General features: G+C 36.1%; 1 protein-coding gene across 6 annotated transcripts in view; it reads right to left on the bottom strand.

The window, feature by feature from the left end:
- Window positions 1-16,856, bottom strand: part of C1H8orf34 (chromosome 1 C8orf34 homolog) — a 149,831-nt gene that overhangs the window by 113,910 nt on the left and 19,065 nt on the right. For 5 of the 6 annotated variants that reach the window (XM_058031500.1, XM_058031542.1, XM_058031517.1 and 2 more), the window contains exons 2-4: window positions 11,821-11,968; window positions 10,768-10,899; window positions 2,070-2,198 (exon numbers count right to left, since the gene is read on the bottom strand). In XM_058031500.1, coding sequence (XP_057887483.1) covers window positions 2,070-2,198; window positions 10,768-10,899; window positions 11,821-11,968 — 409 coding nt within the window. The remainder of the gene's footprint in view (window positions 1-2,069; window positions 2,199-10,767; window positions 10,900-11,820; window positions 11,969-16,856) is intronic. The other variant, XM_058031533.1, reaches the window with a different exon arrangement.

The following is a 16,856-nucleotide window of genomic DNA, read 5'->3' as shown; positions in this document are numbered from 1 at the left end:
GATGTGGGCAACTACTAACTACCAAGCCTAAATCAGACAACAGCAAGAATCATAGACAAAGCTATTAAATAAATAATGTATCAACATCTAATGGAATAGAAAGGCGATAAGAATGAGCTGACATGAATTTATCAAGAATGAATCACATTAAATTAGTCTAATTGCATTCTCAACTGGGAAACTTGTCTAGTGGATAAGAAAAAGAAGCAGATGCAAAATACTCCAGCTATAAGACTCTTCACTATCCTAGAAGATACTTCAGTAAAAAAAGAGAATTACAATCTACGTGCAAACACTGCAAGGTAGAAAAACATCTGGTGGGAAAAAACACACTTACTGAGTAGCTTTCAAGGGCTGGTTGTCAGATCTGAAAGGGGATCGTGAAGAGGTCTGACAATATTTCCATTAATGATCTGGATGAAGAAATAGAGAGCACATTCATGACAGTGAACTTATTTACAGGCTGTGAGTGATTTAAAGCACTCTGGGGGATGGGATTCAACTCACTTATCATCTTGATAAACCACCAGAAAGCATCAAGTGCTAGCAAGAAACAGTGAATGTTTCATTTGTGAAATAACTATGAAAAACAAACTCCTACAATGGTGACCAGGTACATTCAGCCAGTCCAAGTGTAGGACCCAGCAGAGCTGCAGAGTTTTACACTCCAGTTAGAGAACTGGGGGGCAAGGAGAGGTACAGAATACTGCAAAATCTATTTCAGATATAAGGAAGTATAGGCATAGTTATAGGTAAAAGTGGAAACTTCACAACATTCTGAAGGAAAGACAAAGATGTAAGATTGAAGAGTGGATTTAGGCATTAATTATTGAACTCTCACATCTGATTGGTCTGTATCTCCAGAGAGTGAATAGATAACCCTTTCTGAAAATCAAAATTGTTTCTGTGTCTGTGCATAGCTTGCCTACAAGTCTCTGAAGGAGAAAAGCTTGAAAATGACACCCACATCCATCACAGTCAGGCAACAGTGAGGCTGCAAATCAGAGATGCTGACCAGAGCTGGTTTAGAGCTCCTCACAGGCAGATAGACCAATTTCCTAGAAAAGTATTTCAAAAAAAGCTCTGTAACTAAAATACAAGTTTGAAAATTGTTCAGAATATAACTGTTGTGATCAACCTAAAACATTTGGGAGAGTGTGATTTGGGAAAACTAGTTTTGGGTATTTGGCACAATTTGAAAAAATGCTGAATCTCAAAATTAATTGCAAAACAAATCTTCTGTTCCTCGTTCAGCTCACACTGACCTCACTATCTGTAAATTCTCCAGTGAATCAAGAACTTCCAGGGATAAAATTTCCTGAGAGAAGAAATAAATGTTTCTCACGCAAATATCTCCCAGATCATGTCATACCTAGTTTTCATGTAGCATGGCAAAGAGTACTTGTCATCATTTCATACTTTAAAAATTCTTAGCAGTATTTGCTCCCACAAATGTATTTCAGAATTCTCTTCTACAGGAAAGAAAGCAAAAGAAAAAAAAAAAAAAAAGCAGCTATTCCTGATCATATCATGAGTGTTTAAGGGATAATACATGGGGTTTATTATGAAATAACTGTATTTCATGTTTCTGAGTACTTATTTGAGATGCTTTAAAATATTGTAATATCTTTTGAAAACTAGAAGATCAATGAAATCATAGCTACATGTTTTTCAGTAACAGGTCTGAACTCCATCAATGAGGCTAAGGTTTTGCAAAGGTTAATCCATTTAACTACCACACAAAGGAGCAATCTTCCTGCTGCATGTTCCCACTATTTTCATTAAACCAGCCTCTTGCACTGATCTCCTTATGAGCTAATTCAGCTCACTAAACTGGTAGAAAACTAAAGTTAAAAAAAAAAAAAAAAAGGTGGTGCAGGGGTAGTATTTTCAGTTTCCAGGAGAGCTCCTGAATTATCTCAGACAATCTGTAAACCTTAACAGGAATTTAAGTGCTGATGTCAATGACCTTGGTCTTCATTGACAGAAGACCACCTTCCTGATACATACTTCCAAATTACAATTCAGGCTGCATGGTTACATTAAAAAACTAAAATCAATCAACTTACTGCGAGACAGATTCTCAAGGGCTTTTCCAAGCTTTTTGCTCTCTTGAAGAATATGATTTAGTTCATCAAAATCATGGTTCTCCGGTTTTGTCTTCCAATCCCATTTAGGATGCTCTATTGACCTTGGCACTAAATATACACAGATATATAGATGAAGTTTAGATTTGGTAGTTCAGACTCCTACAGTAGAAAAAAAATCTGCACAGTGAGTTTACAAGCCCAAGTATCTTGGGTGGAAATTAGTTAACTATCCCTTTATTTTAATTGTTGGAAATATTTTCTTTGGTCCATGTGAAGTAAAAACATCTGTGAACAAATGCATACCTGAATTATTCTTGCAACAAATTAATTGGTAAACAGGATAATTAGCATTCATAATTGAAAATAATAAAACTAATGTATAAAAAATGTATTTAAAATATTGTACATGATGGTATCTAATTTACAACAAAAAAGAATTGTGTGGCCTAGGGATCAGTAAGAAAAAATGTTGAAAGAAAAATTAGTAACTTCTGACTTTGCAAGTTATTTTATCAAGAAGAAAAAATATTTTAGATGCACCTTATAAAACAACTTTTTTTCTTTTTCAAAAATCATAAAGTTCATAAAAAAACAGTGAAACAAAGAAAGTCCTTATCATTCATGTTGTACAGCCTCTTAGCTTCATTGCACTACTTAAACAAACTCAACCTTTGGGAAACACAGACCTGAGCTTACAATCTGCTGCTCATTATCTATTCCCAAAGCCTTTAATTTTAAAATAACAGTATCTCAACTGCTGAGCTAAATTTACCTACAACAAAGAGGAGTGTCTGAGATATGTAGGACACACAATGAACAGAGCTTCTTTGAACAATGTGAACATTTTGAACAATTTGTAGAAATGAAAACAAAAACAATGCCATTTCTGGAACTGCAGTTTAACATGTTCTTTTTGCCAGTGTTCAGAATTAAGTGAGCTGCTGTCTTTGCCAAGAAATGCAACAGTTGGGTTGTTTCCAAACACAGCATTACCATGCTGGTGTGAAGATGATGATGCATAGTCCACCTTTCCACCAGAAAGGACCAGTTGCAATTTTACCAACCATCATTTACTAGTTGCTGACCATTCACTTAAAAATAACTTCAAAGAAAAGCCTAAAATATCTTGGCCTGCTTCAAAATTTTTGTTTACTAATTTGACAGCTGTCAACTAATCTATGGTTATAAACATCATTTTCACTACATGCTAAGAAGGCAACTTACAGACTCCTATAGATTGTGCTAAAAAGGTGGTTTCGTGATAATTTGGAACTTCAGACTGCTTTTATGATGGTATGGGGAAATCATGCTCAGACATCAAGTCTGGTAGCTATTACAAAATGTGTTAAATAACTTGGTATTGAAATTTGCCTTAATGCTGACTTTCCTCTGTGTGAATACATAATCTGCTCCACTTTGGATCAACTTCAACTTCCCCTTGTGGAGTTAAGTCAATAGTCACCTAAAGAAATGGGACAAAGTTATGCTGAAGTCCTTCCTTCACAAATAAAATGATTTTACCTCCTGTAGGCATAAACCAACTCATCTTCAAAACAGACATCTATGGAGAGTCTAACAACCCACAGTACATCCTGATCTGTAATACCCACTCAGGAACCTGGTTATTAATTAGGGAAGCTAATGTATTAGACTGCAATTACAGACATTCTCAAAGACAGAAGACAAAAGAGACATTTAAAAAGACCTACAGTGATTAGAATAGAAGGGACATAAGAACTCTCAATAAGGACAAGAGAAGAGAGGAGCAAGTTGAAATGTCATTGTCTTGCTCTGCTCTGTGTCCAAAAAAGGCAAGTATTGTATTTCCTTCTAAGGACAACGTAAATAATGAGCTATAGTGGTTCCCAGTGAATACATACAGACTTTAAGGTATTAGAGTACGAATAGTCTCTACTCAGATGAGCAGCTTGTAATTTTTTGTTGATACTTACAAATTTCAAACACTACTTTCTAATTCCCCGGTTTAAGAACTTCTAGATCAATTAAAAGTTACATAAATTCTTGCGTAACAAAAGTTGACTCCGTTCAAAGACCTTAGCATATACAAATTAAACTTCAGCACTTCTCATCCTTTTTTTTTTTTTGCTTATTTACAGAAAAAAAAGTTCCAGCTAGTATTTTTTCAAAATTATTACTAACTGTAAATATAAATTTTTTAATAAACTAGAAAAGAAATTCTATAATGAGCTCTCTCTTTCTGAGTCCTTTTGCAGGCATCTTACCATCATCCTTCTGTGTGCCAACACTATATTCTACAGCAATCACTCATTAGCAGTATGACAGACTTTCTATGTTTATGCTGAACTTGTCACTCCAAAAAATTCCCACAGTACCACCAGAATACCAACAGGCAACAATTTAATACAGCGAAAACAACATAAAAAATTACCAAACCTTGGAGCTTCCAGGTTGCAGAAAATTTCCACAAGCTAGAATTTTATACCACATGTTTTGAAACAAAAAAACATTTTTTCAAAATAAAAAAGGATTTTTGAGAAACCATATGCTTGTGAAGCAAAATTTATCATGGGACATAAGCTGGATAAGGATAAGCATGATAATTTATCATAGGACATAAGCTACTTGATAGCTGTGGAGTTTCCAGGATCAGCAGCTGCCAAGTATATGGACCAACTGACATGAGGAAAAAGAAAGTCTCAAGACTCTGGCTTTTGAAAAGTACGGACACTTGCTCAAGACAGTGACCTGGTTGCTCATTTCAGAGAAACGTCTCACAAACACAGGAAGCTTAGACTGCAGTTCACTAGATGAACAGTGAGAAATCAGTCAAAACCATGGTGGAAATTTGCTTTGCATGCTGGTGGACAATCAGCTGTGTTTTACTGAGCCATTTTGTACTTCAGTGAAAAGGTACCAAAATATATACACTGTCATGAATTATTTCTATGCTTCAATACAATTTGTTTCAACAATGATTTGGCTCATTCTGAGGAATCAAAACAGAGAAGTTAAACAGAATTAGAACTGACTGAAATTTTTATTACTTCTAGAGAAGAAGTAGTAACTTACTTCTAGGTAAGTTCTTCCTACTTACCTAGTCTCTGAAATAATGAAAGGATATTAAAACAACATCTATTTAGTAGAACAGTGTGGCACATGTTTGTTCTTTCAAGTTCATTTCCTTCTTGCTTACAGATTTTTTCAAAACATAAACCCTTCTCAGTTGTAGGATCAACAAGCACTGGTAATTTTTAAATGAACGCCTTTGTTGGAAGCATTCAGAACTGTACAAACACCATATGACCCTTCTTAGGAATCTTCTCAAATACGTGATCCTCCACTGTATGCACAAAGTCCATCACTAATTGTTTACACGCATGTGTCACTACACACTTAGCAAAACCCTTTCATTACACTCTGACCTTCCTCCTTCTTCATTACACTCACTCATTCCACAAAATCAATCAGTAATTTCAATTCTCTTACCACATTACACAGTTCAACATCATCTTTGTTATTTGAGAGATTTATATATTATATAACACTTCCTCTTTGCCTATAATTCAGAAGATTTATTACATCTACACTGTAGGATTTGTAAGATGTAAAGTTTCCCTTTAGGGAGCTGAAATTTCACCATCTCATCTTAGGAGACTGGACAGACACACTTACCAGTATTTCTGATTTTCTGGTGGTGTGTCCTCACCGTAAATGCACATTAGATTCATTTACAATTGTGTTATGAATTCTGCCACAAATCAGCACACCTTTATTTTCTACTGGATGATGGTACAAGATCAATACTGGTTTTATCTAACCATACAAGTCTTTTCAATGCATGGTCTGCAGACAGAATCAGAGCAATTGCTCGTTAAATCCAACATTTCATTAAACCACTGTATGGCCATCTTACATCTCAAAGTACAAAAATATGTAACATATAATGCAAAATTACTGTATATCATATAATAATATATATCATATAATGTAAAATTACGCATGTATTTAAATCTTGCATTGAGGTTGGAGTTCTTTGATAATAAATCCAAACTTGGTTTACATAGTATCTGGGTATTAAAAGGCTAAAAGGATGATGGTTACAGTTCTAGACTGACTGAGAGCAACTAGAAGCATGCAACATTGTACTTGCATACGGGATGTGGTGAGAAAGCTGAACTGAAGCAGCATGAAAGGATGATCTGTAATCTGATATAATATGGAGGTAGTGAAGAGCTCAACCTACTTTGCCTAAAAGTAGCTTGCTAGGAAACAAAAAGTCTTTTTTACAAACTAGTTTGAAACTTCCAAATGTGTTTTTCTTCAGATACAGAACGTGATCATTTAAACATTTCATTTATATATTCACAAACACCCCTAGCTCCAAGCTTCTTCCTTTCCAGACAACAGCAGCAGCTTCTGGTTAATTCTGGTTTTGCACACATCAAACAAGTGGTCAGATAGCTTAGATATTAACAACTGTTTGTGTGTTTCAGGTGCACTTGAGATCCTAACAGGCAGGAGGGAGTGGAGGTATCTTTCTAGTAAAAAAGTTGAAAGCATAGGGAAGAGACATTTGTGCAGCAATAATATGCACACTGCAATCGACATCACTCTGCTGAAGGAAAAAAAATATTTTCCAATTAAATAAATCAAATATCCTCATGTTCCCAAACATTCCTATGAAAGGACAGCTCTGAATAAATGCACAAGTTTGTGATCATTTCAACCAGACAGTCACAAGACAAAAACCCTGAAACAGAACATAATAGAGTTGATGGACTCTATTAAAATTTTGGGTCTGTTTTGGCACTTTGGGGGTGTGCTTTTTAGATTCTTGGGTGTGGGGATTTGTTCTTTTTTTTAAAAAACAAATCTGAGAGTAAATCTTTAGTTCTCCACAGGTCCAAAACTTTCTGTTTCTCAGATGAGTCCTTACTACCTCTTTGGAGATGCTTTGTGAAAAAAAGTACAAGAGGTAGAAGCTGAAGAGACAAAACAAATGGAATATGGTGTGCACATTAGGCCAGAATTCCTTCTAAACACACTTGTTTCCTGACCTGTGTAGTTGAAGGGGTACATGGTACCTGCTGATTTTGGCATAAACCAGAAAGAAAGGTCAAAAGCATATTTAGAATAATAATCTATATATATACATTAATGTAAGAATATTGATCCATTTGGCAGAAAATAAGAAAAGCAAGATATGGCAAAAAGGCACATGTCTGAAACCAATCTCTGCAATAGCAACTAAAAGAAAAAGTAGTTCAAATCTACAAACTATTTTCAAAAAGTTGCAGACACAACTAATTGCAGGTGTAAGTAATGAAAACAGTAGGATTAATTAAGCTTTAAAAAAATCAGTGTTATGGAAAAAACTGAAATGCATAAACAGCAAAGCATGGAAGGAGAGGATAATCAGACTGGAAAGTATCTCTGGAAGTCTTCTAGCCCAACCTGGTGCCTTAGACTGGTCCATTGAGGGCAGGTTTATCAGAATATTCAGTTCAGTTTTAAACAGATCCCATGATGGTGATTACAAAGCCTCTCTGGACAACCTGTTCCTGTATCTGACTACCCATGCATTATAATTTTTGTTTCCTCTTGTCCTTTCACTAAACACTCTTGAGAAGACAAATCTGACTATGCCTTCTCATCCACCCTCCAGCATACTAGCTGATGGTAACAACGACATCTCCCCTGAGCTTTCATTTCTTCAGTATGACCAAACCAATCTCTTTCAGGTCCATCACATGCTCCAAACCTGTCATCATCTTGTTGAATCTCCACAGGACTTGCTCCAGTACATCACTGTTTCTTGCAATGGACTCCAGATGCCGCCTCAAAAACAAACACTGCTGGCTCTACTCTTGCTACTGCAGCCTGGCATGCAGGTCACCTTCAGCACTGCATGAGCACACAGCAACAGCTGGTTTGTATTCCAAGTCCTTGTCCATCAGCATCCCACATCTTTTTCTGCAAAACTACTTTGTAGGCACACACATACCAGTTTACACTATTGCTCAGGCTGATTCTATCCAAGATGTAGGACTTTGAATTTGCCTGTGTCGAACTTCAAGAGGTTCTGCTCAGCCCATTCCTTGGTCCTATCCCTCTGAATAGCCCTTGTACTACCCAGAATACCAACCACTTCCCACAACTTGGTCTAACCACAAACCTAAGAGAAATTCTATCCCATCATCCAAGGCATTAGGAAATTCTTTTAAATGCCATCAATCTCAGTACCAGTCCCTTGAGCATGCCATTAAAGACAGACTTTCCAATTGGACTTTGGAGGAAGGAAGGAACACAATATGATGACAGGAACAGCTCACAATACCTTCTGGCTAGTCACAATCCCTTGAATCCACCAGCTTTCCATGCATCATCTTATCCACTTATTGAGTCCATATCTTATCAACTGAGTTATAAGGATACTGGAAGCTGACAAGGGTTTTGCTAAAGTCATGGTATGAAATATTCATCACTCTTTCTTTGGTTACAGGGCCAGTTATTTCACCAAAGAGGGTAACTGTGTTGATCTGATCAGACATATATGGTCTCATAAATCCATGCTTGATGTTCCAAATCACATTTTCTTCCTTGTGACTAGGAACACCTTTCAGGAAAGTTTGCTCAATAATCCTTGCAGAGGGTGAGGTTTGCCCTTCCACAAAATCAATGAGATATTTGCATTTTCCTAATCATCAGGAACATCCACAATAACTATGACCTTTCAAAGATGACAGAATGGCCTTGGAATGATATTAGTCTCCTCTTTCAGCATGCTTAGAATCAATCCCATGTAGTGCCAAGTATTTATGAATGTCAGTTGCATTAAGCACACCCTAATTCTACCTCCTCTGTAGGCAAAGCTGCACTCCCACACACTGTTTCTAGACTTGGGTGGCTTGAGAGTAAGTCTTACCAACTGAAGAGTATTAGTAAGTTTCCTTCAGTCCACAAAGACAGATCCTTGACCCCAGTTTTATGCTTTATGGATGTACAGAATATTTCTTTGCATGACATGAGACCTGATAGTTTAGAATGCCCAGCCTCCTCTTTGTCCCTCTAACGGGACAACCTAAGGACTAACAAGCACAAAGCTTGCAGTAGGCACGTGTTTGAGGGCAGTGACGTGATGTCACCCCCTTATCTGGGATAAAGGCAGAGAACTTGAGATCTTTAGGAGATGGCATGAAAGTTACTTGCTGCATACCACAGAGTCTGAAAAGCAAGCACAGGGCAGAAGGAAGGAACATAGTAGGATGACAGGAACAGCTCACAATACCTTTTGGCAGTATCTAACAGTGGATCTCCACAAATTGCTGTTTTCTAACAAATCTGTTAGATAAGACAGACTGAGTGACTATAAATTTATTGGAATGTCTCTTATTTATTCTTGAAAATAAGTTAAAATACACATGCATCTTTTGAACAGACTTAAAAATCCATGTGCCCATTGAGAGGCACAATGGAATTGATGATCTGGGTGTTTTTGAAGCAGGCAATGGGCTTCATGAAGAAGAAAAACAGACAAATGCTCAATTTCCTGACAAAATACTGTACAATGGGACACAGCTACCTGTAACAGCTCTTTTTACTTGTTGCAGGTATTTATTCTCAGTAAAAAATGTTTCATAATCATACAAGATTATTAATCACTCAAAAGCACAGTATTTCTATTGTATAAATTTATCATTATTTACTTTACCCATTGCTGTGTAGTGTTTTGACTTAGTGAGGTCACTGGGCAATTATCCTGGACTCCTAAGTCTAGACTTTCCCATATTGCTTTTAGAGGAAAGACAGAAAATTTTCTATTGCACCATACTGTATCTATGTTCTCATCTGGTACAGCCAGTCACACTCAGCACTATAAAGATTTGGCTATTATAAAAACATCAAAAAGCTACAAGAGTCAACAGAAGAAAATCTAATTTTTCAATTTATTTTGGAGAAAAAATCTTATATAAACAATTCCCTGGTTGTGTAACTATATTTATATAGGTATGCATATTGCAAAAATATATATATTTGTAAAGAAACGGCAACATTAAGAATCAAGTTAAAATTTAGATTTCTTCAATAGCCAGTACACAGGAAGCATATTTCATTAAGACCTGTTGTCTTCATTTTCACTAGTTTTTTACAGGTAGTTGACAATATTTTCTTCAGCTGCTCTATTTTTACTCTACCTTTTCTTTCAGTGTACATTTAGATTCCTTCAGCAACTGTCAGAACAGTACACCTATTCTGCTGACACTACTCCCATACCTTGAACAGTATCTGTTCATAATTCACAGTTTTGAATTCCCTGACACACAGAAAAAAAATCTATTAGGACCAATATCAACAGAACAGATTTTACACATGCAAAATGGCAATGCAAACTAAAACATCAAATCATAATCAGTAACCAAACATAAAATATCACATGACACCCAGATGTTAGTCTGGTTTTCAATCAATCTATTCTGAGTTCTTTTATATCTACAGATGAAAACACAGGGCATTATGAAATATTTATAATTCAAGTGAGATTAAGTCAAGAATCAAACTCTTCCTTTTCTAACATATATATATAGGCATTTCACCTGCTTACAGTTTGCTTTCCATTTTAAACCTTATTCAAATGAAAAAGATCGTATAGGTTGAAAAGTATGCACAAATTATTAATGTAGTGAAGCTTTCTTACATGACTTGGACTCCGGTGATGGTGGAGAAATGTTGGACACAGCAAGGTCGCTCTTTGACTTTTTAGGCTTTTTTGCATTTACCTGCCAAGGCTTATCATAATTTCTAAAATCTCTTCTTGTTCCTTTATTTTCTGTTAAAAGAATCAAATTAGATAATCATAATATTTGTAGGGTAATTTTTCAAAGACTTAACAAACAATTAACAAAAAATTCCCCAAGGTATATCAAGCCAAATTAAAGACAGCTCTTTTCTCCTCCTCTTTCTGATTGTTTTTATATTTATTATATTTATTCCACTTTTAAAATATCAAAACTTAGAAATTAGTATATTTTTCATTAAAAAGGTTTATTTTTTGTTATGAAAAATACTTAATGTCAATTTTATGTACATGTTTTACTGCCTATGTTAAAACTGTGTATTTGATATAAATGGTTGATTTGTCAGTAAATTAACACTTTGGCTAACAGGAACTATTTAAACTCTATAGTCTGAAACAGATCATTAGCCAATTTTTAAACACAAACTAATATTGTAATAGTAGCTTGTACCAGAATACAAATACCAAGACTTCTACTTTACAATCAGAGTGGATACTACTTCAGAATATTATTTTAATGCTTCTGAAGATTTTACAATCATAAATTATTCACACTGGAGTTTATAAAGTAGCATAGCAGCTCCTCATTAAGGGTGGGGATGATAGGTATATAAAAACATGTATTATTAAAGAAAATATCTCAATAGTGTTTAATCTCAAGTACAAATACACCATGGGAGGGAAAAAGAAAACAAAGAAAGAGGACAGGAAGGGACCTCTCTCACTGAGACTGGGATGTTTCCATTCTGTAACTCTGATGCATATTCACATGATACATACCTAGGCTGTGCTGACAGACAGCAATGTATATTAAATTCAGTATCTGCTAGATAAACAGGATTTATTCTGCATGCTCAAAACCATAAAGCAGTACCTGTTCAGTAGGTACATGTGCATCCAGGAAATCATGGACACAAATGTGGAGACCAGCCCTTTCCAGCACACAGAACATACCTGATGTTTCACTCTCTGCCCAGAGCGCAGCAGAGCCAGACAATGTTCTCTGAAGCTGACCACGGTTTCCCTGCTTGGACTGAAGATGATCAATTAGAAATGGGATTGGCTGGTCAGGTGTCTCCGTTATCAGCTTGGTCATCAACTCCTTTAGGAAATTAAGCCAAAACAAAAAATCAGTGAGATATTGCACCCAAACTAATCTTGTATTTGACAAAAGAAAATAAGCATTTATAAAGGAAAGGTTTGTTTTCAAATTTGAAGACAACAGTTGGAACACCCACCTCCTCAAACTACTGCTATTTTGGTCCTATGAAGTGCTCATATCTGAACTGTTCTCAGCCTATGCAGTCTCTTATCCACTGGAACACAGGTTAAAAAAGCCAATCCCTGCTACCTGTTCAAATTTATCCCAAACAGCAATGCTGTCCATTTAACCACTCAGAACCAGGACCTCTTCAGAACTGCAAGTAGTTCTTCTCTGACCAATACGTCTAAGCTGCTTCTCATTAGAAATTGGAGATTCAGGAAAGTTTGTGAATTTTCATCTCATCCAAATACAGAACAACTGTCTGGTTCAAATATGCATTCATATCTGGGAACTCCAAGGTCTGATCAAACAAATAGATTATTTTTAAAGCAAATCCTCAAAAACACTATAATATAGAAATAAAGTAATATTTTATTACATTTTTGCAGATATGGATATAAAGCCAACGTCAACAGGAAAGCATCTTCTATGCCATGCATTGGTGCTATCCAACTGCTGCTCTGCACCTTGGCTGTGCAGGGCTGCATAAAAACAAACACTCTCCATTATTGCTGCTGGGGTTCTTTCTGGCTTCCTAGGCATAAAACACATTAGGAATCCAGAAAGAAGCTGTGGCTGTGCTGTACGCATGTGCTCTGAGAGGAAATGAACGACTCAGGGCAGGTGATGTGACCCTGAAACCCATTTAGTTCTACAGGAGATCTGTGGCCGCTGCTGCAAAATGGAAAAGCTCCACAGAAGTAAAAAATTACAGGAATGTACAACAAAATGAGAACAAAATAAAAATAAACAACCCAAAACAACTAAGTTATTCAGAGCACGTATTCCCTCTTCACCTATTCCCAAGTATAAACCTTAACACAACTTACATGCACTTAATTCTAGCACTACTTCATCTTTTCCACACACTTTCATGTAATAAATTTTTTTTCAAATGTCAGTAGTTACTTAGCATTACCATCAATTAAGTGTGTTGGGAAAAGGTACTTCAGAGGAAGTACACCAAATAGCAGCAAACATGAATAACTGCACACAGGATTACTAAGGCATAGCAAGTTCTCTTTGTCCACAAAAAGGAGAAAATATGCCCCATCTGCCCACATTTCTTGTTAAGACACAATCTTCTGTGATGCCATTTTTGATACTTATCCTCGGTGAAATGCAAAACCCTGTCTGTCTCTGGTTTTGAACTGGAACTAAACGGGAAGAAATTAAGCTACTTACTAATCTTAGAATTGTTGGAGCTATGGAGTGTAACTTCATCTGGACTGCCTCTTACCAAGGTAGGAGAAACTCTCCGATATACATCATACATCAAGAAAAATTCTGGAATTGCAGTAATTCATATTTTAGTTGCTTGGCAACACTAACAGCAAACCTTTATTCTTTCCCCTGCCAAAATGCAGAATTAGTGACAATGGGAAGATGTAATCTAGTGCTTGTAATGGACCACAATAGCTGTATTAATTCCACTGGAGAGGATTCTATTACCAAAGGAAAAGTGCCAATCTGTTACAGCTGACTTGTAATTTAAATAATTTCTCAGAATCATGGTTTGAAAATTATTTTTGTCTTAGATTAATTGCAATATTAACATAGTACTGAAAAAGGTAATACAGAAAAATGAGAAATTTTAGAATGCTTACATACCAATATACAACAAATGCTATTAGATTGCTGCCATAACTGATCTGCTTGTAGCAGGAAGAAATGGTCTTTAAGTAACAGAAATGCATCTAATGAAATAAAACTGAATACAGGATTCCTTATCTCTACTGAGATGTAGCAAAAAACCTAAAGACCAAGGTGATGTGAAACTAGATTCTATTAAAAAGGACCACTTTTTGTACCTATTGTTATATTGATAATAAGACCCAAGTCATATAGAGATCTGTGCTGTCCAAGAGAATAATCAGTCCTATTCTGAGACAGCAGTTGGAAAATTATAAAGAACTGTAGATAGACACTACAATTATCTGGAATAACAAATGTGTTGTACCAATCCTGTACACCTAAAGTGAAAAAAAAAAAAAGAAAAATATATAACATTGCTGGAATACTCATAAACTGAAGAGTGTGAAGTTCAGAAAAGACCTACTTATTTGTGTAATAAGCCTCAAACTGATTTGCCTCAAGCACTCTCAGAAATGTCATTAAAAGTAAATGCAACTTAAAATGAACACAAAGGCAACTCAGGTTATAAAATCTGCCATTTAAGGAAGACAAAACTCTTTACTACAAGTATTCCACTGCAAACGGGGAGAAAAGAAACTGTTAGGAATCTACTTCTTAAGCTGCTTCAAGAAAGGTTTGGAAGTGGTCTCCAATTTACCACTTTACATGGAGTTCCTGGAAAGTTCCTGAACTCTGGACAAAGTGCAAGGAACACCTCCACTCCAAGAACAATAGCTTCAGACATATACTCTGTGGAAATTCACATTCATATGCTGAAGGTGTTATCTCTCTTCCGTATCCTTCTGCCTCACACACTGCCAGACATCCCAGAAATAGGATCACAGCTCCATGACCCTCACTGCCTCTGCCCTTCTACCAGTTTCTGCCAAGGGACACAATTACCAGTTTCATCCAGTTTTTATCAGTTTCATCAAGGGACACACCTCTCAACCTATCCTCTTCAAGCTCACATTTCCTTTGAGATTTTTTTCATCCCCAGCAAATTGGCAATTACATGGAAATATGCTCACTGCCTGCATTCAGTTGCTTGGCTATGCCATGAGGTGGGAGGTTGGAGGGGCAACAAAAACAAGAATAAAGCCAAACCCAAGCAACCCAACAAGAAAAAAGTACAAAGCTTCACCAACATTAACTGTACATAGTGCTCACCTAATTTTTAAGTAAAAACACATACTTCTGTGGAGGTGAAAAGATATTACATATTAGGAATGTCAACTAAAGCACCATTCTGTAGCAAAGTTAACTTAAACTTCTGATTAAATTATCAAAAGCTTATTTAATGACCTCATCTGTTGCTCGGGTGACATCTTAATAGACAGTAGGAATAACATACTACATGGTACTCTAAATATACTTTCACATGTTTGAAATGTCTCTAAGAAAAGAATGTATTAAATAAGAAAAAACTAAAGCATCCAAGGTACAAAAATAATATTCCTTTTTGGTTAACAGCAGTCTGATCTGACTCACAATGTGCTAAGTAGGCAAGGTTTCACAAGAAAAAGGAAAAGACCAACTAGTCTCACTGAAGACGCCTCTGCATTAAAAGCAGAACAAAAATGGCACAAGATCATTGAAACTGAGATTCATTTTTTCATTAACAAATCATCAGGTAAGTTTCAACTCTTCATAAAAAAAAAATGCAAGACATCTAAAGATAAGTCTCTTAAAAATATTAATAATACTTTTCACATTTTAGCTCAATTTTCTAAGTTTTCTACAATTCAAATAAGGCAAGTCTATTGTTCTATGCACAATGTGCCTTATAACAACAAATAAAAAGCCATGGCAGTTTGGGTCTCCATGCTGCCAAATGAACTGCTTGCTACTCACAATCTCTCCCTTCCTATCTCCTTTCTACTGCCATGTCTTCCTTTCACTCCACGTCCCTTTCTCTTTTCTATCAGTGGACTCCACACAGTCTCTTCCTCCCAGCTGTGTAACAAGTGAAGAAGAAGCTGTTCAGAAGTGAGTAATTATGAATTCCCTCTGCACCCTTGAGACGCACTGGAGCACAGAAAAGGGGCCAAAGGAAACTTCCATGGTTACTACGGACTAGAGCACTCAGATTAACACATCAGTTACTGCTGCTTCCCAATTATACTGCCCCAAATTAGGCTCTGCCTTGTCTAAGGGCAGAGTGAGAAAGAACAGGATAGTGATATGAGCTCTTTCAGGGAACCGCTTCATGGATTTTACCTAGCACTGTGCAAATCAGTTCTTCTTTCTTCATAGTTTGTAAAGCTATCTTCCTATGCTCCTACATTAACTAGTTTTATTGAACTATGTTACTAAAACTGTTTAAAAAACAACAACTTGTTTAAGTTTATTTGTGGATATTTCCAAGAGAGATTCATGCACGTGCATGATGAGGCTGCAAAAGATCTTGAAAAAAACACCGAGTCTGAAGTAGTGGTTTAATATATTAATTATCTATAAAGAATATACAGAATTTATAAGCAATATTTTATAAAGAATTCTTTATATCTTTCACTATTTTCCTATCCTGAGGTACTCTATTACTTATTCAATGAAGGCTCAAATTTTTATTTCCTTGTAACTTTCCAGGCATTTAATACAAATGAAACAGTCTTCACAGTCTATTAATCATAAGCCCAATTACAAGAAAGTCCTAATTAGCCTTGTCTAAATGTACCTATCAGGTTATTAAGTTAATTAAGAGACATTCTATCTTGCCCTGTGACTGGTAATGGTAACTACACAACAATCACATTTTAACTGTACAGACTTTATAGACTCTGGCACAGCATTCACAGATTCTGGCTGGGTTACACTCTTGCTTTCATGGATTAAATCAGAAGTTCAAATACAATTAAATACAGCAAGTCTTCACAGTAATGTCAGTAGCGACTTTGTCAATAAAAAAGTCATGAGGGGCTAGATGTCTCCCAGCTGACCAGCCAGAGTATGTCCACTTAGGATAAGGAGAACTGCTCTCCTGGCTCCACTGAGTTATCGGAGATACATGCATTGACTACAGTGAAGCTTGGACACTTGAACATCTAAATTTTGACTTGCTAACCCCTTCATACAGGCTGTAAGTAAACAA

This window comes from Melospiza georgiana, chromosome 1, assembly GCF_028018845.1.
Source record: "Melospiza georgiana isolate bMelGeo1 chromosome 1, bMelGeo1.pri, whole genome shotgun sequence".
NCBI lineage: Eukaryota > Metazoa > Chordata > Aves > Passeriformes > Passerellidae > Melospiza > Melospiza georgiana.
This window is presented reverse-complemented; position numbering and strand designations above follow the sequence as displayed.